We start from the raw sequence: 25,277 nt of genomic DNA on the forward strand, positions 1-25,277 counted from the left end.
GGGACAGACAGCTGGGAGGAAACTCAGCTGAGGTTGTATGTGCTCAGAATGGCCTGTCCTCGTGAACATCTCTGTGGGAGACATTGGTGATGTTTCCATCTTCGCCTGACGAGGCCCCAGAGGACGACACTGTACGTCTCCACTGATAGCTTCCGGCCTCATCAGAAGGTCATGTTGTGACAGTTTGTGCTCTTCTTGTGGAGCAGATGTATCAGCAGAAAGCAGCTGGGGGTAAGGTGGGGAGGAATGAGGAAAGGGCCGGGCTCCTGATTCAGCGCAGTCACCTCTGTCGCTTGGTTGGAGTTCAGGTGAGGAAGCCATTTCTGGATCCATCGATGATCTCTGCACTTCTTCCTCTTGTAACTATCAGAGGAATATAAGGGATTGAACGGGGTGGTAAATCCAAGTGTTTTTTAATTTGGCAGCTTCTCAGCATGTTAAACAAGAACATTATATAAATGTTGGCCACAAATGGTCTTCATTTCAGATTTAGACACAGAGTTAAAAAAAAAAAGTCACTTCTACTGTTAAGGTTCCAAAGTTGTTTTGGTCAATTGTGCACCAAATTCTCAACCACTGACTTCATTCTCGGGGTGTGTTTTTAAGGACAATAATCAGATTAATTAATAGATTTTAATAAAATATTACACCATGCGTTTATATGCTGGTTATACTTGCAGAGAAACTCCGGGCCAGAAAATCTAAGATTTTCTTTTATCTGCCTGAGACTATCCACAAAACCAAAATATCTGTAAATAAATTCTTAGCCTGACGCACAACTGCAGGGAATCATACAGTATTTATTGACTCAGTCTTTTAAATAAGGGGAGTAAAAGAGCATAGATATGTTGTAATGTCTCTGTACAGAAAATTGTTCTGGGATTCTGTTTTTTAGAAATCAAACATTTTTCCTTCATTTACTGATGAAAGAATAGTCGAAGCAGTTTTCTTTTGTGAAGCAGTTTTCTTTTGTGAAGGAGTTTTCTTTTTTTGTGTTGGACTATGGACTGTTAAATTAGCACCACTGAGACACTTCTAAGGTTTAATTGCTGCTCAGATTGATTGTAGCTGTCATTCCTTTTAATTGAAATCTTTGATTTGTTCTTATTGTTTCCATTGTTTTATCTGTTTGTCTCATTGTTCATTCTTATACTTTTAGCATTTTAAAATGCATCTCTTACAGCCATTTAACTGTATTTCATCGCTATTTGGTTTTCACCCCTGAACATGAACGGTGTGGCCTTTAAATTTAAAAAATGATTGATTGATTGAATGAACGAACGAATGAATGAATGAATGAATGAATGAATGAATGAATGAATGAATGAAAATCAAATCACAGAATGAAACACTAGCAGCACACATGGCAGTAAAGGCAAAAAGAGAACACATCTACGTATATGCAAATTAATGTTTGTTGTGATTTAATGTACACTGGAGAACTTTATATGGGATTAGGTTGAACTTACAAGCTGTGATTTATATCATTCCTGGTTGATGCAGTGTTTGTCATATTTTTTTGATTCACCTATGTTAAATAAATACTTGAATGAATCACTTCGAACAAATGAACTGTTATATTATACATTCACACCACATACTTTATTAAAACCCAGCAGACATGCAGCCTACAAGTTTACACTGTCTAGAACACCACAGTATGACAGTGATCTCCTGTGAACGTATACTTTTCTGATTGGATAAAACGTTGATTATCTTTCAGAATGAACTAATGCACATTTCAGCACGTATGTAAACCAAACCAATACTATTTTTTTTCATAGGCTAAAGATTCAACTCTCAGTGCAAACAATTAAAATAATGCACATTTGAGTTTGATGGAATAGATCTCACTGGTCTTACCTTTCTTTTGTAGATGATCAGTCTAACCGTGTGTTCATCGCTCAGTCCAATTCAAAAATAAACTTTATTTAGGTTTAAATGTTTTGCCCACATAAACATTCCAAACCTAATAAACTCTCAAGAACTGAAGTTTAAAATTCTTTTAGAAAAAATATTACTATTATTTTATTTATTTATTTTTACAGTACATAGCTGTCATGTTTGCAGTTTATTGTCATGTATGTGCTCACTAAATTATTTTTTATAGGAAATTGCTGAGTCGGAATGTGTTGTTTTATGAAGCAACACAAAATTCTCAGTTGGTGATGATGAATAAAGAAATCTAGAGTAGCCAGTTATTCCATATTTAATTTAATAAATTTCTTTCTGTTTTCCTAAGCGGTTTAAATAAATAAATAAATAAATAAATAAATAAAAAACAACAATAACATACACTTAGCAGTATTTTATTTATATACACATTTCTAATACAAAAGTCCCTTTTATTATGTCAGATGATAGTAAGTGAGCATCTCCATGGCAACTAAATTCAGTACCGTTGTTAATTTTCACTTTTTCTCTCTCTCTCTCTCTCTCTCTTTCTTTCTTTTTTTTTTTTTTAAGAATCCTTACTGAACTGGTTAATCAAAAAAAAAAAACAACGAACCAATTCAACAAAAGAGTATGAATAAAATAAAATGGGGAAAAATGAAGAAAAAAAAAATCAGCGTAACATTACAAACTCCATCTCCCAGGATGCAGTGCGCTCTGACCGATGACCCGGATATGAGCTCTGCGGAAACAAGCTTCACCGCACGTGGAATTCAGAGGGAAAAGAAGTTGTTGTCTGCAAACTTTTCGGACTTTAAACAAACTTCGACATTTCTTTTTAATCCCTGAGGGTAGACAAACACCTTTTCGTCGCCATGTTCCTGCAGTTTTACCTGAACGAGAACGGAGACAGAGTCTACACTCTGAAGGTAATGCTAACGTTGTGTTTACGTGCCTCCGTGTTCAGCAGTTCTCTGTAGAAACGTGTTCTGGTGTTTCATTTGAGCCTGTTGACGCATTTAAATGGTAGCCAACCAGCCTGAGACGTACTTATTGTTTAATCTTGCAAGTTTACTTTTAATTGAGGACAAGAAATTATTTTGAAACTCAGAGGTTATCAGAAACAAAGACCTAATAAACTTCGACGTGCTAATAATAAGAGCAAATGTTATCAAAGAGAGGTCGTTAGATCATCTAATAAGCCTATTTTGTTCGTTGCATATCTGAAACGGTGGATTAAATCTGTTGTTTATATGGCGAATTAACACCCAGAGTATTCAATTTAATCAAATAGGGGGGAGAGGACGCAAATCATTTATCCGTAAAAATGTGTGGCTGTTTTCCCACGTTGCTATTCTGGCCCCACTGTTGGTTCAGATTTGCTGTTAAAGGGCTCTTTGTCTGATTATTATGTTGCCTTACCTTGTTTAATGATTTAATCATAGCTATTAACTGATTACAGTTAAGGGCTATGATTACATGATTATATCTTCTAACTGACACGAAACCAATCGCACAATAGCTCCATACGTGCAAAAGTTAGGTTTAAAAACATGTGTTGGAACTGTTAAAAAAACAAAAACAAATCATAATTCAGATGGCCCAGAACATTTGAATAGCCTCTATTTTGTGCATAAAATGTACATGTTACTAGCAAATAACAGAGGAAAAAGAGAGTTGTGAGATGATGAGAATATACCATCTTTAAGATAGATAGATAGATAGATAGATAGATAGATAGATAGATAGATACTTTATTAATCCTGAGGGAAATTCAAGCATCAAGTAGCCATAAAAAAGGCATGTGGGGTGATATAACTTATTACATAAAAGGAACTTATCAAAAGAGTGCAATATAATTGTAGCGGCACCTATACAGAGGAAGGTTTAATGCAATTTGAGTTGTGTTATACAGCAGATAGGTAATTCTGTAATTAGCATATACAAGGATTGAGTTCACTGAATAATAATGTTGTGCAAAAATTCACACATTAAAACAATATGATAAAAAGTGTTTATGTTATGAATGAAGGTCTCTGTAACACAGGGACTGAAGTATATTATACGTGTGTGTTTTGGTTTTGCTTTTACTTTACAGCAGCAGGAGGTTTGAGGGCAGGGTAATACACATTTATCAAGTAAGTCAGAGATCAACCAAACTGTTCTGCTTTTTCTGTCCATCTTTGTCACCAACAGAAGGTGAATCCTGAGGGTCTGCCCACCAGCTCGGCCCACCCGGCTCGTTTCTCCCCAGACGACAAGTTCTCCCGACACCGAGTGATGCTGAAGAAACGCTTCAGCATCCTGCTCACCCAGCAGCCCAGACCGGTTCTGTGAGAGATCAGTGGAGGAGGAGGGAGGATGGATGGAGATCAGACTGGCAGGATAGATGGAGGTGAAGATGATGCTACAAAGCAAAGAGCAAGAAAACTCCTGGCCCAAATTTCAGGGACTGTTCATACCTTGGATCAGCTGTAACTTGGATGTTATGGATCTTATTTTACATGTTGTAATTTGTTCACATTTGTTTGAGGGTATTGTTATAATTTTTTTATGCTAGATAGATGTTTTGTTGATTGTTGTTGACTTGTTGTACCTTTGGGTACAATATCCAGGCTAGAAAATGAATAAAAGAGTGTGAAACTTATCAAATGTAGACACTTTCATTGGGGATAGAAGGGCTCACTGATTAGTTTGAGAGAAAATGGTTTAAATCAGATGCTTTTTGCTTTACTATCACCTATAGGAGATTTTGGATAAACATAGAGGACAATGCTGTTTTGGTATCCATCCCCATTTGAGCTTCACACACAAAAACAGACAGACGACAGATTTATGACTGATTTATTTACAACCAGCTCACCTCGTATAGCAAGAGATGCCGTATTAAATCATGACTTTTGGGGAAGCAACAAACTGCAGCCATTAAATGTATTAAAAGGGTAAGAAAGAGGAAGGAACAAAACAAAATTGTATTTATCTGATCTAAAATTGCATTCAGTTTGTGGGCTTTTACCTTTTTAGATCTCAGACAGTTTTTTAAAATTAAACTCCTGTGGAAGTCCTTGCAAGTCCTTATGGGGTCACAGGGCAAAAGTCATGTGAAGCACGACTCATCGTACACAGTAAATTATTTTTTTAAGGTTATGATGCTGTTTTTGATATGTACAATCTTATTTAAAAATAAACAATCTGTTGGATATATGTAAAGGAAGGTGAATGAAAGACACCATCTCTAAAAAGGCAAAGGCATAAAAATGTTTGGATCCAAACACTCAAGGTGAGTTTGAAAAAACTTTATTTCAGTGGACTGGAGACATTTAAACATATCAAGGAATAGATAAACTGAAGTAAAACGTGTGATATGTTACTCTGAAAAGTAGTGGAGTACAATTGTGGGAAGCGTAAAACTATATTTCAGTTTATTTACTAGAATAATAAGTAACTGTTGTTTGTAACTGTATATTTCTGTTTAAAGTGTCATTTACAAATCATTTGATCTAAGATTAAAAAAAAATAAAATAAAAAATCAGTTTGAAATAACTGAAATATTTTTTCTTTTCAAAAGCATTAAACTAACTGTATGGACTACATTTCCCTTATGATGGTAACTGCCCCTCTGTTACTACGCATGCGCTTACCGTTGGAACAACGGCAAGACAAATAGGACCTGACAGACGCACTCGCATATTTTTTGTTGGGTCGGTTGGACAAAAAGTGCCGAGAAAACCTGGGAGACGAGCCAAATCTTCCCAGATGTACATGAAAACAGCCATATGGTGGAGACGTTCTTCATAGGAAACTTGAGCCAGGTATGCGTTTCGTGTGACTAATGTGTCCGGTTTGGGATTTTCAGTGGGCATTTGTCGCTGTCAGTGAGATAGCTGGAGGTCCGCGGAGTTGACAGTTTATCGGCGGCGTGGCTAGCCGCTGGCTAACGCTAGCTTCGCCTAGCTGTTACCGACTGCAGCGACCGCCTGCGACCACCTCAGCCGTTACACCCCCTTGTCCCTATAGCTACCCGAGTGATGGCTCGGTGCTTCACATGCTGCTCTTTGTTATAGTACGACGAATTTTAACGACAACCACAACTTTGTCGATAGCAGGCTAATTACTTCGCCAGTTTATCCTAAATTAACTGCGCGCCTTTCTCATTGTAGCCGGTTCGAAAACGTAACGTTTTAACCGCAGCTTCACACAGATGCCGCATTGCTTTTGTCACAATAATGTTATCGAAGGTCAAGTTTAAAACCACATCTGCACATAATTTTATCATAACGCCAGCTCTGACTGTACATTAATATTGAGAGGCGTTGACTGACCGGTTCAAGCCAGAATTATTATGGCTAGCTTAATTGGCTTAGAATGGCAACTGAGTGGTGGTTAGCAGAGCGAGCATCATCAGCATCCACCGGGTCTTCATAAGTTGATGGTCGGGATTAATCAGAGCATTTTTGTTATTTGAAAATGATTTTTCTCTGTTCTTGAATCCCACTGATTAATACTGCATTAACCCCCTAACATAGACGGATAATAACGATTTAACAATAAACTGGGAACCAGTTTTAATTCTTTGATGTGGTGTTTTAAATTAGAGGTGGTTATACCTCTTTGATATCTCTGCTGAAAAAAATGTGAGCTTAATATGATTTGACACCCATTAAAATTGCATTCTCAACGGACACGTTTACATCAGAGAATTAGAACCTCAGTTATAATTCCTTTATTACAAGATAGAGTCAAAACAGCCTAGAGATAATAGGGTAAGACCCAGGTGACATTAGATCACACGGTATTGATCTGTCATTAATGGGTGTATTTGTTTGTGATGCTTTATCAGTTGCTGTGATTTGGGATTACCCATCATTGATTCTGTGGCATGCAGCGCATTACAAAGCAATCACTTGTGATACAGCTTTGTATCTAAGGCTGCAACCTTAGTTTTGTTGTAATTGATCTCTGAAATATTTTCTGTATTGATTTATTTTTTATCTATAAAATGTCAGAAAATTGTGAGGAATGTCGATTGGTGTTTCCCAAAGCCCCATATGAGAAATGTCTTGTTTTTTCCCCCCATAAATATTCAGTTTACTGTCATAGAGGAGAAAAACAAACCAGAAAATAGTCACATTTCTGAAGCTGGAATCAGAGGATTTCTATTGTTAATTTTTAATTACTTGAACCAATTCATTGATTATTATAATAGTTGGCGATTCATGTAATAGTTTACAACTAATCAGTTAAGTATTGTAGTTCTATATGTGCAGCTGAAGTGGATAATATTTGCCCAAGATGCAGAATGTGTGACCTAAAAGGCAAAAATCAGAGCTGAATTATCAGAAAGGAGAACAAAATGGTCTGCATCCTGTCACGTGCTAATATTAGTGCTTCGACCATAAGTGTGGTTAAGCTTTTATGGTCACTAAATCTGCATGTAAGCTAGAGCAAATGTCTGCTGTGCTGAAGGAAACACCACTGCCTCGGTGTCACAAGAGGACAAACTGTGATGTCCGTGTCAGTGATGGGTAACAAACTGAATCAAGATACATGACTACATTTGTGTGACTATGGTACAGTTCAATGTAGATGTCAAACTGAGCTGGCTGGGAGAAGGTTGCAAGTTTCCTCTGGTTTCGTAGGTCCAAAGACATACAGTTGAGGTATAATGAAGACTGATTGTCACATTATCTCTAGGTGGGAATGTGTTTGTCTAGACAAATAGTAACTCCCGCAGGTTTTCTTGCCTGCATTGTGTATAGAGGGCCCATGCTTCCCTACTGAGTCAGCCCAGTGTAGCTGGAGGTTTATGAAAATAACCCCACGCCCTCTTCCCAGGGAGATGCTTTTCAAGTTAAACATGAAAAACAAGTATCGTAGGGCTCTTTATCTTTGTGAAACCCCTCTACCCAGCCTCGCTTTCGCTTCCCTGTCCACCTCTAAATGTGGACAGACAAAGACTGCGAGGCAGGCAAGACTAAAAAAAAAAAAAAAAGAACCATGCCTCTGCATGCAGAGCGAGAGAAAACAGCCAGTAGCTACTGGCCCAACCGGTTGGAACCGCTCTCCTTTAATAATTGAATGTTAAACCAAGCTAAAACAACAATTCAGCTGCATCCACCTGTCTTGTCACTTTTGTTCCCTGAAATGAGGGAGTAAATCAGTCGACTTTGCACTTAGAAGTAACATAAGACAACAGGTTACTGTTTTACACCTCCCTGGTTGAGGGAGCAGGCATGTTGTAGTGGAAGGATGATTCATGAGACATAGTTTTCCTGGAGTTTAACTTGTGAAACTTCATCATAGTCAGTAAGACTGTAATATTCAGTGTAGCCGCTTTTTCTTGACTTTTTTTTCTATGGAAAGGTCTGTTAATTTTAGAAGCACAGACGTAGACTCAGAGTGAAAAAGAACGAAGCCAAAGCTGGAGTCACAGTGCTCCTTGTTCGGTTTTATTCTGTGCATGAATTTGTTTCATGGTCTAACAAAGGACTGTAAAGCTGTCTTAAACTTGCTTGTCTTCACGAATAAACCCATGACACAGATTGACTCAGATATCCAACTGCTAGATCTTAAAAAGGAGAAAGTCAAATTAAATGTTGAAGACACGTGTGGAGATTTGAGCAGTTTTTCATTTTTTAAATTTTAAATCACAGTACCTGTTGCTTACTTACTTTTTAGGATGCAGTGTTCCTTTTGACAAAAATGGAGGACAGTTGTTGGCATATAAATTAAATTTCTGCTTTATATTTTTCTCCCATCCTCTCCCTTATCCCTTACTGCACCGATGACTTTCTGTCCCACCACTTCTGCCCTGGCTGTGACTACTGATGGGTGACACTGGTATATAGACATTTTTATCTCCAAGATTCATGCCAGATCAATTTTAGTTCTATTTGTTTGAGAAACAAAAGACAAAAAGACGAGTTCAGTACACTTTGTGATTACTGTCCTGCACCATAGCAATCTAGACATAGTACAGGTAGAAAGAAACTGTACAGAACAGAAATACTCTCTAAAGATTTAGATTGAAATTGTAAAAAGTGACATACTCGACTCTTTGTGTATGCCTACTTATAACTGATAGCTGGTTGAAACTGGTATACTACACACTGACACATTATAGTGGTCATCCAGAAAGATTTTTGACACTTGTTGGCTTACAAAGAGGCCAGTTGTACCTTTTCTTTCATATGCCTGGTGCAAAACAAACAGCTTGCTTCAATGGAGAACTGCAGCAGCAAAAGAACTAATTGTAGAGGCCGCCGTTACCTCAGCATCAACTGGGAGATAGCCTAGCCTAGTTCAGCTCAGGTGAGCACAGCCCTCCTAGCTAGTCCGTGACTCGTCCTACCCCATCCCTCTTCTCCTGCATCCCAACAGTACCCCTTCCCTCAACCTCTACCTTTCCTAAGTGAGTTGCCATGGCATCAGTGCGCTTCACCGTGACGCCCACCAAGGCCGAGGACCTCCCGGGCCTGACCGACACATCGCCTGACATCAGCTCCCGCTCAGGCGCCCGTGTGCGCTTCGGCTCCAGGGAGAGCGTCAATCGGAGTGACCCGCTCAGCGAGACGTCGGGAGGCGGGACGACGGCCGCTACAGCAGCAGGAGGAGGGGCTGACACGCCGGAGCACAGCAGCATAGAACAAGGTGAGGAACACACACATCCACACAGACGTAGTGTGTTGTTACTGCGGTGACAGCATGTTTACAACAGGCCTCCCAAAGCATGTTTAAACATTTCATGGTTAACCGAAGAACTGCCTGGTTCCTACCAGCAGATCACACACCTGTCCTGGTGCTGGCTTGTATCTAATCCTAGTACTTACATTGCAACAGAGAGTGAATCCACCACTTAATCCCTGTGTTTGAGACATGACAATCAGCCTGTCCTCCGGGAGAAAAGACATGTAATACCGCACCTTACCTCACCTCTTTACAGATTTACTTTGTTTGCCTTGGCATTTCGGCTTCAGTTTGAAGAAAAAGCTACGGCATTTGTGAGAAAATGTCCCAAAAACTGCAACAAGAGAATGCTGTTGGATTTGGGTTCAATCCTTTGAGTCCTGTAATGGTCAGAGAGTCACATTGCCATAAAAATTTGGCAGAAATTTTTGAGATTTCTGCCTAAAACAAGACATTGTGTACAGCGTCTCAGATAAAGGAGCTGAATCAAAGCAGTGACATGAGTTTCTACAGTTTAAAACATTGCTAATGAACGTGCACGATCATTGAGATAACTTTTATGTTTTTGGTTAAAGTCAGACTCAACAATTTGAATTGGCATGATAAGAAATATGACACCCTCTAAATGTAGTAAATACAGGTTGTTTAATGCGGAGTGTATTTTGAAAAGTATGTTATTTGAGCCTCAATGTATACAGAAGTATTTATGCTCCATATTGATCAGGAAAGAGAGATGCATTATGTGTTAGTTTTTGATTGCTTTGCTGGAATCAAATTGGTTAAATGATACAAGCATCTGTGTTTTTTTCTTTTTTGTGTGTGAAGCTACAGATGGGTGACAAATTAAAAAAAATATGAAAAGTGTTTTATTAAGTTGTTTGGCCCCCTCCTGCCACCAAAACATTGTCTGTGTGCCGTGACATTAATTCTCCAAGTCTATAGAACTTGATTGGAGGGATGAACAAGATTTTCCTAAAAATATTCCCTCATCTGGGCTTTAACGATGGTGATGGAGAGCACTGTCAAACACGTCGGTCTGAAGTCTCCCATTCATTTGGGTTGAGCTCTAGTGCCTGTGAAGGCCACAGGGCCAAGGCCTGATTGACATCATTTTCATCAAACCATTATGGGACCCTTCATGCCCCGTCGTAGGGACGACTCCCGTCAGAGTCCATTATATGATAACGGTGATCACTCAAAACAACTCTGTGCTGATTTGTAGAGACCTTTTACTCTAAAGGGACTTGTGGACCCAAACCAAACAAACAAAATGCATCGATGCAAATCCATAGCGTAATAGATCCACCAGACCCCTCTCTGTGGGGGTCATGGTTCCAGCCTTTAATTTGTCACCTGACTCTATGTTCATCCACGTCGTTGAGTCTCTTTTTTTGTCATTAAAATATCACAGAAGGGCTACAGTGAACATGGGCATTTACTGTGCTGTTTCCTGACTCTGTTACACAATGTCTGGGTTTGTGTGGCATTTGGAGCTTATAGTATGTGAACACGTCTTGCTTATGCCATGAAAGACGGCAAGCTGTGATTGGTCAGGGACCTTTGTGTAGCGTGCCAGTCTGTATGTCTCACAGCCAGAATTTTGAATCTGTAATTGCTTAATCTGACACAGTGAGCACCTCAGCAAACACGCATATTGTGTCGTCCAAGCATTGCATTAGACACCACATTTTTGTTTAAACACAATTTAGTATCACATATTAGTTACAGTTTTAATGCAGGAATTTACACCAATCCTGTGAAATTAGTTATCGATGCTGTGTTCAAGTACAGGTGACACACTAGCTATGCTGACTCATGATTCTGTGATCAGTTAAGTGTATTATCATACCCTTAGGTTTGCCTGTTTGCATTCGTTTGACTGCATGAAGATAGTCCAGCAGCACAAACTGATGCTGGTTTCCTGTGCAACCAATTCCCAGGAAGGAACCAGTCAGAGAGGTTCCCATTGAACAAGAAAAATATTCAGGCTTGTGAAGTTTTAAACTGCTCTTTGTCCAAAATGCTGCTTTTATGGGAAGCAAAACATTTTTAGAATGATCCTTCTGCATATCTCAAGTTTCAAACTCTAGTTTTTAAGTGTTTTATGGCTCTCGGGGTTATTAAGCTCTCCATTTGGTGTCTAGGTTTTCAGTTGCGCAGCAGCAGAGCAACAGTTCAGCTTTTCCGTTACTGTGGTTAGCAGACGTGACAGAACTCTAGGGGTGCTGTCATCTGCTGTGATCACAGTGTAGGTTCCACTTCCTCCACTGCTGTTTTCAGCCCACCTACAGGATAGATTCAGTGATTCACTTTTTACTTAATGGTAGCTCAGAGCAGAAAGCGTCTCATGTTGACTCAGTTTAACAGGTAAAGCTTTACATCTGGCGAGTGCAGTTTGACATGAGAATGTGTGGGAGTCCAGATAATTAAATGAGGAAAATAGTAAATAGTTTTCCTCTGACTAATTTGACTGTGCGGTTGTCATATTGTGTGCAATAATCCACTCTCCTAAAGTGTTTAAGAATAGCTGTGCTGATTCACAGGCTCAACAGGGGGTTATAACTGTGGAGAGATGTAACTGTATTAGCCACACTGATCCACTTAAGCAGCTGCAGTAGTAAGGATGCCCCACCTCCTTTAATAAGCTTCCATAAATAGAAATCGAGCCAGTTAATCCGATTGAGTTTCGATCAGGTTGTTGTGATGCAGTGGTTGTTGAGACAGAGAAACAAAGGCTGCACGGCTTCTCCGTCCATCTCTCTGTGTCTCGCCCACTCTAAAAAGAAAAAAAGGAAAAAGAAGCAGAAATAGCAGAGCAGTTGTCTCGGATGAAATAGAAAAGCAGCATGCTGATAAGAAAAATGCTGTTGTTGAAGTGAATGAATCAAAGTCCTGAAAGGCGATGAAGAGGAAAGGAGGCAGGAAGAGTGGAGTTATTTTCAGAAAGGTCAAATGCTCCACGATCCATTATTTCTGACACCAATAAAGTTAGCTACTGAAGTTGATGTGCATACAGTCCACAGTCGGATGCATCTGGCTGCAGCAACTTTCTGCTTCACTGGTTGCTCACACGCACAAAAAGGCATCATACTCAGGTGTGGAAATCTCAGGTGGAGGACTCCTCTTGGGGAACAGCTGTGTTTCCTTGTGTTGAGCTGGGTGTAAACGCTGCAGCTCAACAGCTGAGGCACTGAGAGGACAGCAGTAGTCCCTCACTGGTTTTTCTGAACAGTTTTCAGTTGGGATTGTTTCCTAACTGAGAGCTGATTTTTGTGGTTAGCACCAGTAACGATGTTTGGAAGTTTAAAGGATCAGATGGTATTTTTACTGATATATTGGCAAACTTTATTTCTAAATTCTGACATTTGCAGAGGAGCATGCTTGTATCTATAACTCAACCAGTAGATTTTTTTAGGCCAAAACAAAGTTCTTATAAGCAAATCTTGCTACTTGGCAGCAATGTGGAAAGTTAGTTTGGCCTAACAACACCAGGCTCCTATCTAAATGAATAGGAACACAACCATAACCTCCGTTTCAACAGTCACTGAGACACAATATAGAACAACTAGCAAAATCTGATAAAAACTGCTGTAAAAGTTTATTTCTGACTAAAAAATAGAACATGGACTTGTGTCACACAAGCACCAGCTTTGCACTTATGGATTAATCCCATAGATTTCTTGTCATGATTCATAAAGTAGTGAGTCTGCTCTTTGGAATGTCTCTGGCCGATTTAAATAATCAAAACTTATTTTGAGTTTTCAGTTAAAGTCCCTGAGTCAAGTCACATTTTATCAGCTGACTGACTCGAATACTGATTATTAGTAGTCATGGAGGCTGATATTTGGAATTGAAATGTATTTGCAGTAACATAAAAAAAAATTGGAGTAAAAATTTACAACAACAGAAACTCTATTACAAAACTTCTTTGAAATGGATTTGTTTATTTCTATTTTTACATATGTTTAATTAAAAGAAACCATGTTCAGCTGACTGACCTCTCAGCAGCAGGAGACACCCTGGATTTTGTAACTGAACTATTAGCCAGATGCATATTTTTGTCTGTCTGTGTGGAAATCTAATGTTTTCCCATCACAGATGATGGGTCTCGGACATTAAACACAAGACTCATGTTGGCTGATATCAGAGCTTAGGGTGGGGCTGTCACTCTGCAGACGGGCTCAAGTGACACAGACTGGACAAGGAAGACAACAGTTATGCTGCGTTGTATTTTATAGAAGCAACAAGTAGTCATAGTTATGAAAAAATCTGTAAATGAACTACAAGCACAGAATGACATAGTTTATAACAGAATGCCAAAAAATAGTGAAAAATGTCTGTTAGATCTTCTCAAAGTACAAGATCAGAAAAAAATATTCACAGTCGAGATGTTGGATCCTTAAAATTTATAAACTTATTTTAAAACTGACTTAAGACGAGGGACGCTAACTAAATATTTTCATTATAAATTATTTTGCCAGCTGATTTCCTGTTTAATCTATAAAATGTCAAACAGTTAAAAAGTTGTAATACAGTATCAGGAAACAAATTAATTGACAACTGCTCTCCTGTAAACAACGAATGAAGTCCTGTTGTGACTCCAGTGTCAGGTGGATGTGATGATATCAGGCAGCAGTCATGTCAGCCAGACTGAGCAGAAGCATGTGAATCTTGATTGTCCTGATCAGCAGGTTGGTGTTAAACATGACGTCAGGGAAATCTCAGGTCTGAGCGTGTGCATGCTTTGCTGATATGTGTCTGGTTTTATGCTAAACACATTTTTTTATTTGATGCAAAAATCACTGTAAAAACTATTTAAAATCAGAAGTATTGCAAGTGTAGACGGCAGGTTTATAGTAAATACGCTGTGAATTAAGAACCATTCTGGATATTTGAAGAAATGGCCTGATTAGGTTGCTAGTTCTTTTTCCCCCCACAACACCAGCATGCTTCAACCACTGAATATTAACCAGCAAGTTGTTTCTGCTGGTGTGGAGTCAGTTTCACACTCACTATCTTTGGCCAAATGAAAGCCTGAGAACAGGATGGGAAGTCACCACCCACCAGCCAAATGCTGTTTTTTTTTTTCTCTTTTATGGCTATTGATTTTTTTTTTTCTCAGCATGTAACCAGCTGATGCTCTGTTCTAAAAATGGACTTTGCTGGTAAGATGGTGAAAGCTGCTGATGCAGTTTGGGATTCACCAGTTGGTGGGTCATGCAGTCTTCTGCCTGGACTGTAAAGTATTCATTCATGGTTACAGTGCAAAGCAGATGTTCTCAGCATTCCTGGATGAAATTGAATCGAGGTATATCTGCACCCTCTCGTCACGGATTATGAAGACAAGTTGTGTGCTGTTCTGCCAATTTAAAGACCTGAGGAGGTGAAAGCATTCAGTATTTAAAAAAAGAAAAAAATGAAAGCCGGAATTAGGGTTTCTCATCTCATCATCAATCACTCATGTGGTGACCCAGTACAGTTACGTGATAGAGAAGCATTATGTTTTCTACATCAGTACATTTAATGAACAAGCTGACATGAAAGAGAAAAGAAGGATAACAACGAGTCCGTCACACATCACACAATAAGTTAGTGCACAAGTCAACCGAGCCAGCACATTGCCTCATTTTTCTTCATTCCTTTTTTTGCTGTCAGTCTCAAGTCCTGTCCGAGTGTCCTTCTATGAAGTGTAACTGTGTGCACGGCTGCTTGCTGCCAGTAGCGTGAGTGTGGCGGAGCAGGAGGGAAGTGATGTTGCTGACTCAGGTGCTGCCGATGCAGCGGTCTGTGCTGACTGAGGCGTAACTGAACTGGTGACATGGTGGCTGCTGCATCAAACTGTGCGTGCGTATCTATAGGAGACAAAGTTGAAATGAATCTGGGTGCAACTCGACCCCACCAAGTCATGGTGACGGTGATGGAAGTGGTCAACAGTGTGTCCAGTCGCATTAAAGATAGTTTCCTGCAGAGTCATTCTTTCCTTCTCTTCTTCTCTCTGTATTTCTGTATTTCTTCCTTTCTTGTTTATGATCTCTTTTGTTCTCTGTCTAGGTGATGGAAACTCCAAAATCTCCAGCGTGTACATCAACAACACTCATGGGGTGGACGACGATGACTTCTATGACAGAAACTTGGCCTTATTTGAGGTTCGAAGCACAGTGTTGCTCAAACTTCATCTTACACAAACACATTTTAACCGTATTCTGCATACTTTGCTTTTTCTTGTGACAGTATTTGCTGCTTTCCTAAAAATCATGTTTGACATGGATAAAAATATGAAAAAGCTCCAAGTGGTGTTCGGCTATTTACCAGTTTGTCTGCCAAACTGGAGCCAAAAATAACCAGCATTTGGCTGGTGGGTGGAGATAATTTCAGTTTTTATAGATTGCTAAATTCCCTGAAAAGAAAAAAAAAGAAGCCTTTTCTCTCCCACTTCTTTATTGAGCCGTTCAATAGGCCTCTTTGTCTCCTCAATTTCCTGTTGTTTTATCTCCTTTCTGTTGCCCTTCATTTCTTCTGTTCACATCTTTTATCTTCTGCACCCACTTGCTCTCTGTTCTTGATTCCTTTCCTGCCTCCCTGACATTTCTATACCCTGTTCTGCTCTTTGTCTTCTTTCTGCTCTTCCTTCTCTCTCTTCATCTCTTTGCCCTTTCTTTACCCCCTGACTATCTCACTCCTTCCCTCTGCTCTGCCCCTACTGTCCATCTCCATTTTTCATCTGTTTCTACCCTCTCTCTCACCTTTTGCCATCTCCCTCTACCATCCTTCATTCCCCTCTCCTCTCGTCTTCTTCAACCCACAGGAGGAGATGGACACTCGACCAAAGGTGTCATCTCTTCTTAGTCGTCTGGCCAACTACACCAACCTGACGCAGGGCGCCAAGGAGCATGAGGAGGCCGAGAGCATCGGTGAGAAGAAGAAAGCCAGCAAGGTATACAAGACCGTGTGCTTAGAATAACTTTAATCTGGTTTGCAGTAAAAACACAATTATGAGAGTAAAAGCACAGCAAAACACACAACACACACAAGTGCACCCAGAGTGTCCCTAAAAAACAAAAAAACATTTGATTACACTGTGTGTATATGAACCCAATTATAAGAAAGTAAGCAAGTAGGACACATCTTTAAGTGACTTTTTGATGGTTTGCTGTTTAAATGCCCCGCCTGAAATAATATAAAGGAATACAAAGGAAAGAAATTAGGAAAATCTCTGAAAAATTAGCACTTGTGCTCATCATCCATCTGCTTGGTCAATGAGTCACAAATGATATCTTGTGCGTGCGTCTTGACTCGGTGTCTGAACTGAAAGTACATCAGGATGTGACCCTGATGTGCACTGCAATCCCTGCTGATAAGGTGCTGACTGGCTCAGATAAGACAGTCTGTTGTGGGTAATTAACCATTCCCACCCTGTTCTGATTGTGCGTTTGCTGGATTGCTGCGACGCATTTGCCAACAGACGGGTTGGAAAGTTAAACCAAAATATTTTTGATCTTGCCTTCTGGCCCCACAGTATGTTCAGTGTAAGCATTAACATAAGTCTGGTGCACTGGGGTGGTGTAGTGGAAGGATTTTCAGGAAGTACCTGGAAAGCCTATGCTGTAGCTGACCTAATTACAAATATATATTTTAGACAGATGTGTACGTTATTGTCTCACAGGGAAACGTGTCTTGGGATTGAAGCCACTGCATCACACAGCACTCGTGTCAGCATTTGTTGTCAATACAAGAATTCATACAAAAGAAGAAAAATCACAGTTTCAGTGAATAAAAACTGGTTATAATCGGCTAGCAGTAGAACAGGCCATCATTAAAGCAAATGCAGTCAGATCTGATAATAAATATTTAAAGCACAGTGTTGAAAACTTAGTGAAATTACTTTGTTGTTTTACTTGTTGCCATATAATATCTCGGTGCCAGGTGGGATGAATTAAATTACCACCTCAGTTTACACTTTGGCACCCTGATGGCAACACCTCACCTCCAGATTCAGGTTCTGTGTTGTATTATTCAGAACCCTTTCAGTCTTTTCAAAGAAATGTCTTAAAAAGTATTTCAACAGGAAGAAAACGGTTACATACTGTTAGAAGTCAGTGAAGTGCTGATCTTCATTCATTTTACAGGGGAACTACCAGCTACACTACGCTGACAGCACATTACACCCCTCCCACCAATCTGAGTCAGTTCTGACACCTCAACACATCACACTGCAAATTAAGAGTGCTTGAACGTAAGCAAGCATAATGGATACATGATTGAAAGGGTTAGCTTTGAAGTCATTTAGAAACAGTTAAAATAGTTGGCCAATTGTAATGGCAAAATATCAGCTAACATGTAATTTAGTTCAAATTTTAGCTTATTATAGTGAAAAATTAGTTGAAATTGGTAGCTGCAGGTAATTTTTTATACAGTTTCAACATAGTAGATGGAAAGTAATGCATTTGAAACATTCAGCTGGCGCCAGTGACACTAATGCAAAGTTCAGTTTGAAATGAAAAATACTTTATTTATCCCAGAAGGGAAATTCAATAGTTTTTTTAATTCAAAAGTGTGTTCGTTCAGCAACATGAAAAATGTTGTAACAATATTCACTTTTCTATAAGTCAGTATAAATTAATATTCAGCTTGAATTCATTTCAAATGAAGGGATTATATCAGACAATAAAGCCTGGAGTCCCAGAGTTGTTCCTGTGTGGAGGTTGGTGAGAATTGAGAATAAATGTTATTAATTTACTTAATATAACATCTGCGGCATAACAGACCTTTTTTTATGGCAAATAGTCAGAAAACATAAAAGTGCAACGATTTCTGTAAAAAAAAAAAACAATCAATCAAACAAACAAAAAACAGGTAATACAAACTGAATACCTTTAATGTATATGGTCTGGTCATACTTACTGTCATGTGTCGTCCCGCCCCCAGAGGCCCATTCTAAGCCAGGAAAAACTCTGGTACCACTGCTGAAGTGTGTGCACATGTCCTATGTTTCTCTTTGTTTACATGGAAAATAAAGGTGAAATACACCTAGAAAGAACTTGAAAATGGAGGATTAAAAAGTAATAACATTGTGTGCTATGTTTAGATTGTTTGTGCCTAACTGTTGTCCCCTCCATGTGCTCTGTCTGCCTCCAGTCGCCGCAGATGGGGACGTTCATGGGCGTTTACCTGCCTTGTCTGCAGAACATCTTCGGTGTCATCTTGTTCCTGCGGTTGACCTGGGTGGTGGGAACTGCTGGGATCCTGCAGGCCCTCTCCATTGTCTTTATCTGCTGTTGCTGTGTGAGTATATTAGTGTTGATGAACAGGCATGAGGATGTAAAGCTCTGTAAAATATTTAAACATGTTTGTGTGACTGTCTGTCCTCCACAGACGTTGCTGACTGCGATATCAATGAGCGCAATCGCCACTAATGGAGTTGTTCCAGGTATTCCTTCACCTCTCCATCGTTCCTTTTCATTTTATTCCATACATGTGGAGTGAATGGTGCAGGCCTTGGCGCATTGTTTTGTATCTCTGACACCAGCACATGATGGTTCAACAGCGATATTGCAGTAAAACAACCAGTTCATACAGAGGTGAGGACATGCAGATACAAGGTGTGATCAGAAAGTTTCAAATCTGAGAGCATGAAGTCTGTCACGGTCACAAGTGAGCAGCATGTCACAAGTCAGGAGACCAGATTACACTGCGTTATCAATAGTGGGGCCTGTGTGAAGCTACCGCTCAATGCACTTTTGTGATTTCCTCATGGATCACATGGAGCAGAGAAGAACCCATCACATTCTGTGTTAGTCAACAGCTGGAATGAACCAACCCTCATGTGGAGGATCATAAATGATAAAGACAGGTGGGTTCACGGCTACTAACAAGAGAAAAAGTGTCAGTTTTCACAGTTTAAGCGCCTACAGTCTCTAAAACCAGACAAGACACACCTGGTGAGGAGCAACAGGAACACTCAGGTGATTGTACACTGGGAATTTGTACCCAAGGGTTGGAGTGCAGTGATTTTGAACAAGTTTTTTGACCAGAGCAACATAATCACGATCTTTTTCCACAGAATGAAATTCAGTTTAAAGGGCTGGTGTTTTAACTAAGTTTAGAAGATAAACCACCTGCGGCAGATGGTGCTTGATGTGTTGATGTATATAATGAAGCTGGGAGCAGTGTTTTGCTGCTCAAGGGAACTGCTTTGACAGCGATGGCAACCAGAATTATATTAAGTAGACTTCTAGATTTTTGCAGGAACAGACTTGAAACTTTTTGATCACATCTCGTGGAGCAAATATTCATCCCCATGATAAAAAGTGTGTCAGCCACTATGTAGATTTCAGTATGTGACTGCTAATCTGAAGCTGATTTCCAAGATGATCCACTCTTTTACCACCGTTACCTCTGTAGATGTTCAGTTGAATTTTGCAGGCTGCCTTCCCCTAGTTTTCCTTCTCATCTTCCAGCTATAGCGGTACTGATGTAGTACATATGTTTATCTAACTAGTGTTATTTCTGTTTGTCCTGTCTCTCCCTCTGTCTGCCTCTCCCTCTCTGTCTGTACATACATTAAAAACCCAGGATATTTATCTGCCATTGACTTTATCTTTCACCAAAATGCCTCTAGACGAATATCCCAAATGTCAAAGTAGTGTTTTTTTTTTTCTTTCTCACTAGCATGTGACATTTCGATGATTAAACGTAGAATGAAAACGCTTGGTAACATAGAGAATTAATGTCTAACATGTCTTGTTTGGCATCAGACATTTCATTCCATGCTCTCTCTTTCTCACTTGAACAGCTTCGAGCTCTCACGCTTTCTCACCATCTCGTCTCAGATGGTAGTTTATATTGTACGTGTGTAGTTTACTGTGGGTAATGTGAAGAAGTAATACAAAAAGTGTTTGGATTCTTAAATACAGCTCAGCACTGAGGTTTTCTAGTTAGTCTGTTTTCTTTCTAATGTTTGCAGAAAGTCCGTTTTTGTAGCTTGCGTCCTTGCTCAAGAACTTCTCAGCAGCTGACTTAGGATGGCGGCATTCATTCAGTTTACACATTATATAAGTTTGAATTTACAACATGACATTCTTATGCCCTTTTTTTTAACATGAATTTTTGTAATTTAAAGGGTTGCATTTTGGAAACCAAACACTGAATTCTCAGCTTCCAGTCAGAAGATTGATAGTTGCTCTTTGTATGTAACATTCTTCCATGTTCTGTTGTATAACTGGTTCAAATTGTATCAGCAAATTAAGAGTGTTGCTTGTGTTAGCTCACTTGGAGTGCCAGAGCTGTGTAGGACAGTGGTTTCAAAAGTTTTAAGCCCCCAAACTCCAAAATAATGGTACCAAAGACTGGTGACACCCCCCCGGAGGTGGTGGAAACATGCAAATGTTATGTGTAGCCAAGCATTTGCACTAATTGAGCCAAACACCGACCGGCATAATGACAACACCACAGCCTAATAACCATAATATTCTTTTATGATAATTTAATAGCGGCTAGTAGCAGAATATATCAGTGAAAGTAATCTACATGACTCAAGTAAGATAAGATAAACTTTATTGATACCTCACTGGGGAAATAAAACAATTATTTCTTTCTTTTTCTTTTTTTAAACAGTTGTTGCTACAATGTGCTGTTTTTAGTAGTTTTGACATTTCATTTAATGTCTTTGACTCCCCCAGAGCGTCCTGACACCCACACTGAACACTCCTGGTTTAAGAGCAGTGCTATACATACCACAAGGTTCAGCACTATTCAGACTGAGTTTTGTGTAGAAGTCTTTTTGTGTCTGAGTTTTAAGAATGAACAAAAGAAGGACAACGCTCTCAGGTCTGACTCTAATCCAGTACTTCGAGTGAGGCAACAAACAGTTGTCGTGTGTCATTTGCAGATACTATTTGACCAAAAATCTGCTCTATCTTCTCACTCCAATGTTTCATGTAGAACATTATGCTTACTTCTACAAGCATAGGATGACTTCTCTCATCGGCTGTCCTCTTTTTCTCTCCCTTTACCTCCCAACATCATAATGTTACTAACCATCCATCCCTCTCTCTCTCTCTCTCTCTCTCTCTCTCTCTCTCTCTCTCTCTCTCTGTCTCTCTTTGTGTCCCACCTGCTGTCTTTCCATCATCTCTGTCTTTCTCCTTTTACAATCTATCTTTGCTTCTTCTTCTACCATCCAACTTTTCTATTTCCCTCTCTCTTCCTTTGCATTTCCACTTCTTCCAACCCTTTTGTACAACTTCCGCCCCTTTCTCTCCCCTCCTCCTCCCTCTTTCTTTCCTCCCCCTCTCCAGCGGGAGGCTCCTACTTCATGATCAGCCGCTCTCTTGGTCCTGAGTTTGGGGGGGCAGTGGGCCTGTGTTTCTACTTGGGCACCACCTTCGCTGGAGCCATGTACATCCTGGGAGCCATCGAGATCCTTCTGGTAAGTTTTCACTCTGTTGCTGTCGTCATCTTTGCAGTTGACCTTTCTGTTGTAGTTTGCACTCTGCATCAGAACGTGTCCGCTTCATGTCTGAAGAAGCATCCTGGTCACTTTTCTATAAAAGTTACTACCTAATAGCTTTTCCATATCACTTTCAAAACGGCACGAGTCTGAACTACATGCAGTCACATTAACAGATTGCCACTCAAAGGCAGCATACTTCCACTTGTGGGAGTTGATTTGGAAAAGGCTTTTTTTTCTCATTTTAGCACCAACATTGGTCTGCAAACTTCTCACAGAGCAAAAGTCACAAATCACAAAACACTTTCCTCTTTCACTTAGATCTTACATTCTCAAATCTATTACAATGTCCATAAAGATAATACATTACCAGGATGACAGCAGAAACTGTGCTGTCTGATTGGACTTAGAGAAGCTGAAATTTAGTTTGTCGCTTCTAGCTATTTATAGAAGTCCTTCTTTTAATTTATTTTTTTAAATATCTGCAGCATCAGGCAACAGCAGGATCCATGTGACTCTCTTTAAAGTGAGAAAGTTGTTTGCATTTGTGCACGTCACACAACAGCAATAACTTAATTCATTACTTTAGAATTCTAAATTATCCCCGATGTGGAGACTGAGTCGATCAGGATCTAACATCCAGTCACGCTGTACTTCTCATCATATTAGACAGATGTGCTGTCACACGGAGAGTCACGGTGTCGTGGATATGTCAAAATGAAGTCAAAATAAACATGAATGTAAAAGAGTTCATGTTTCATATGCCATGTCTAAACGAACTTCTGATTACAAATGTGTTGCATTTTAACTTGTCTCCCTTCTTCCTCCAGATGTACATTGCACCTAAGGCAGCCATTTTTGAAGGTGAAGGGGCAGCCATGTTGAACAACATGCGGGTCTACGGCACCATCTGTCTCCTCTTGATGTCGTTGCTGGTCTTTGTGGGTGTGAAGTACGTGAACAAACTGGCCTCCATCTTCCTGGCCTGTGTCATCGTCTCCATTGTCTCCATATATATTGGAGCGCTGGTCTCTGCTTTCAAAGAGCCACATTTTCCGTAAGTGTTGATTACGCATTTCCAAAAATATGTGACCAATCCTGTAGCTCTCACAGTTTTGACCTACTGATGGGCTTTTATCTGCAGCGTGTGCATGCTGGGAAACAGAACTATCAACGGCCATGATGTTGCCGACAACCAGTGTAGGAAAACTGTCCTGGTGCAGATCAAAGACACAGCCGAGGCACCAGACACTAACTTCACGACTGTTTTTGGTATGTTAATATATCTTACTTGCTTCTTGCTATCAGGAATCATAAGGAGTAGGAGGCACATTCATCTTCTGAGTTAGACCCGTTCAGTTTTCTTGACACGCTTCTTTTCCTCCCAACAGAAAACAGCACAGTGGGTCCCACCTTTTTCCCCACACTTACCCCTGCTGTGGTGGAGAAGACGTCGTATCTTTGGAAGCATTTTTGCCAGGGCCAAGAACTCAACGCCTCCTGTGATGAATACTTCAATGCCAACAACTTTTCAGAGATTTCAGGGATCCCCGGTCTGGCCAGTGGGATCATTTCAGGTAAAGAGTGCAGGTGTTTGTGTGCTCGGAGCGCTGACATCCTGGAGGACTCATGGAGGTTCTAGGAGACTCCAGGAACTCACTGTCACTAAACTGATTGGGTGATGGCTGTAACATCGTGATTAGTGGACAGGCATGAGATCGTCTACCTTTTCACAAAGTGCACATTTTACAAAATGTCACACTCTTTCGTTTAATCATTAAAACTAAAAGAAAAAGCAAAGCTGAAAGGATTTTTAGTAGTAAAGAGATTTTTTTTTTACTTTCATTTTAAATTGAAGTTGAACCATCAGTAATATATTAAAGTCATCAAACAACAGAGGAAACTGACAACAACAACGTCGATGCTTCTATTTGGAGAGCTTACTGGCATACAGACCAAATGGTAAATGTAGTCACAAGGTTATGAGTACATGAATTTCAAGTAAATTAATACATCATCTGCAGCACAGTGGTTTGTAATGTTGCCTCAAAGGCTCAAGTTTCAAACCTGTCATCAGGCTGAATGCACTTTGAATGCTTTCTCTGGCTGCTGTGGTAAATTTTCGACTCGACAATGTCTGTCTACGTAAGCTGCAACCAAAAACTAGTTGAAATGGTTCTTGATTGTAAAAGCACATCAGTCCCCACAGAACCACTTGTTCGACTTTACAGCAGACATAAACATGACAACAGCCTGGTTCAAAAACCTGTTCTGCTCTCTTTAGCTAATTTCTCTGTTCATGGCAACTGCATGAGGGTGGATATTCATATAGTTCACCCATATTTAAGTTGTTTTTAGGCTTAAAGTCACACGTACCTAAGGGTGTGGCTGCTTTGAGTGACAGGTGTAGCAACTAAGTGTTTTGGCAACTAGGCTTCATTCAGCATCGATGTCTAAATGTCAAACATTAGAGAGCGTTTGCTGCTCAACACAAGAAAACTTTGTACATCAAACACATGGCGGTTGAAAATTGTTTTGAGGTTTGACTTTCTACTTTGAGGTATATGAGACGCAGCATTAGACAGTCAGCCATGTCACTCATCTTTAGATCTGGTCAATGCATATGTGTGGTTCGTTGTCTGTCTGTCTCTGTGTCAGTCCTGTGTTTTACTGGCTACATGTCCTGTCCAGTGTGATATGCTCCAGCCCATCAGTGACCCTCCAGAAGATCATAGCCAGCAGATAAATACATGATCTCGCAAACACAAAGCACTTTTTGAATCTCCTCATAGAGAACCTGTGGAGCTCCTACCTCAGCAAAGGGGATGTAGTGGAGAAAGGCTCCCTCAGCTCCTCTCACGTTTCCCATCCGGCATCCACTCAGCAGCCGTATGTGTTCGCTGACATCACCACCTCCTTCACACTTCTCGTGGGCATCTTCTTCCCCTCGGTCACAGGTACAGAGATGTTTGTTTCTTTTCTTTTCTCCCCCCACACACTAAACCCACTATGTTAACAGGTAACTCACAGATAAAGGCATACAAGACATGTACACATGTGCTTCTGAGAAAAGAAACACAGTAGGTGTGATATTGATTCTTGCTCATGGGACATGTGTTGATTCAGGACCAAGTACATCATATCCTGTAAAACAAATACTTCAAAATGTATGGATTCTCGTCCATGTTTTGAAGAATATTTCCACACTCAGCCTTTTGATGTTTCTTTTGAAAAGTGATTCAGTCTAACA

General features: G+C 39.9%; 2 protein-coding genes across 5 annotated transcripts in view; both read left to right on the plus strand.

Annotated features, from left to right (window-relative positions):
* Positions 1-2,623: 2,623 nt before the first annotated feature.
* nop10 (NOP10 ribonucleoprotein homolog (yeast)) lies at positions 2,624-4,540 on the plus strand. Its single transcript, XM_008279698.1, has 2 exons — positions 2,624-2,822; positions 4,090-4,540. Exons 1-2 carry the CDS (start codon positions 2,769-2,771, stop codon positions 4,228-4,230), a joined length of 195 nt encoding a protein of 64 aa, XP_008277920.1. The 5' UTR covers positions 2,624-2,768; the 3' UTR covers positions 4,231-4,540.
* A 1,158-nt stretch (positions 4,541-5,698) lies between these two features.
* slc12a6 (solute carrier family 12 member 6) overlaps positions 5,699-25,277 on the plus strand; it is a 32,055-nt gene continuing 12,476 nt past the window's right edge. For 3 of the 4 annotated variants that reach the window (XM_008279699.1, XM_008279703.1, XM_008279700.1), the window contains exons 1-11: positions 5,699-5,705; positions 8,742-9,543; positions 15,631-15,725; positions 16,385-16,513; positions 18,715-18,861; positions 18,952-19,006; positions 21,876-22,006; positions 22,858-23,084; positions 23,172-23,299; positions 23,419-23,604; positions 24,820-24,984. In XM_008279699.1, coding sequence (XP_008277921.1) covers positions 9,315-9,543; positions 15,631-15,725; positions 16,385-16,513; positions 18,715-18,861; positions 18,952-19,006; positions 21,876-22,006; positions 22,858-23,084; positions 23,172-23,299; positions 23,419-23,604; positions 24,820-24,984 — 1,492 coding nt within the window. In that variant the 5' untranslated portion in view covers positions 5,699-5,705; positions 8,742-9,314. Of the gene's footprint in view, positions 5,706-8,741; positions 9,544-15,630; positions 15,726-16,384; positions 16,514-18,714; positions 18,862-18,951; positions 19,007-21,875; positions 22,007-22,857; positions 23,085-23,171; positions 23,300-23,418; positions 23,605-24,819; positions 24,985-25,277 lie in introns of those variants that run through there. The other variant, XM_008279702.1, reaches the window with a different exon arrangement.

Source organism: Stegastes partitus, unplaced genomic scaffold (assembly GCF_000690725.1).
Source record: "Stegastes partitus isolate 25-593 unplaced genomic scaffold, Stegastes_partitus-1.0.2 Scaffold168, whole genome shotgun sequence".
In the NCBI taxonomy this organism is placed as follows: Eukaryota; Metazoa; Chordata; class Actinopteri; family Pomacentridae; genus Stegastes; species Stegastes partitus.

Bases quoted from the DNA above. Each gene is read 5' to 3' on its own strand.
- nop10 (XM_008279698.1), top strand. From the start codon at position 2,769: ATGTTCCTGCAGTTTTACCTGAACGAGAACGGAGACAGAGTCTACACT. The intron at 2,823-4,089 runs GTAATGCTAACG...TGTCACCAACAG, and splicing joins ACAGAGTCTACACTCTGAAG to AAGGTGAATCCTGAGGGTCT.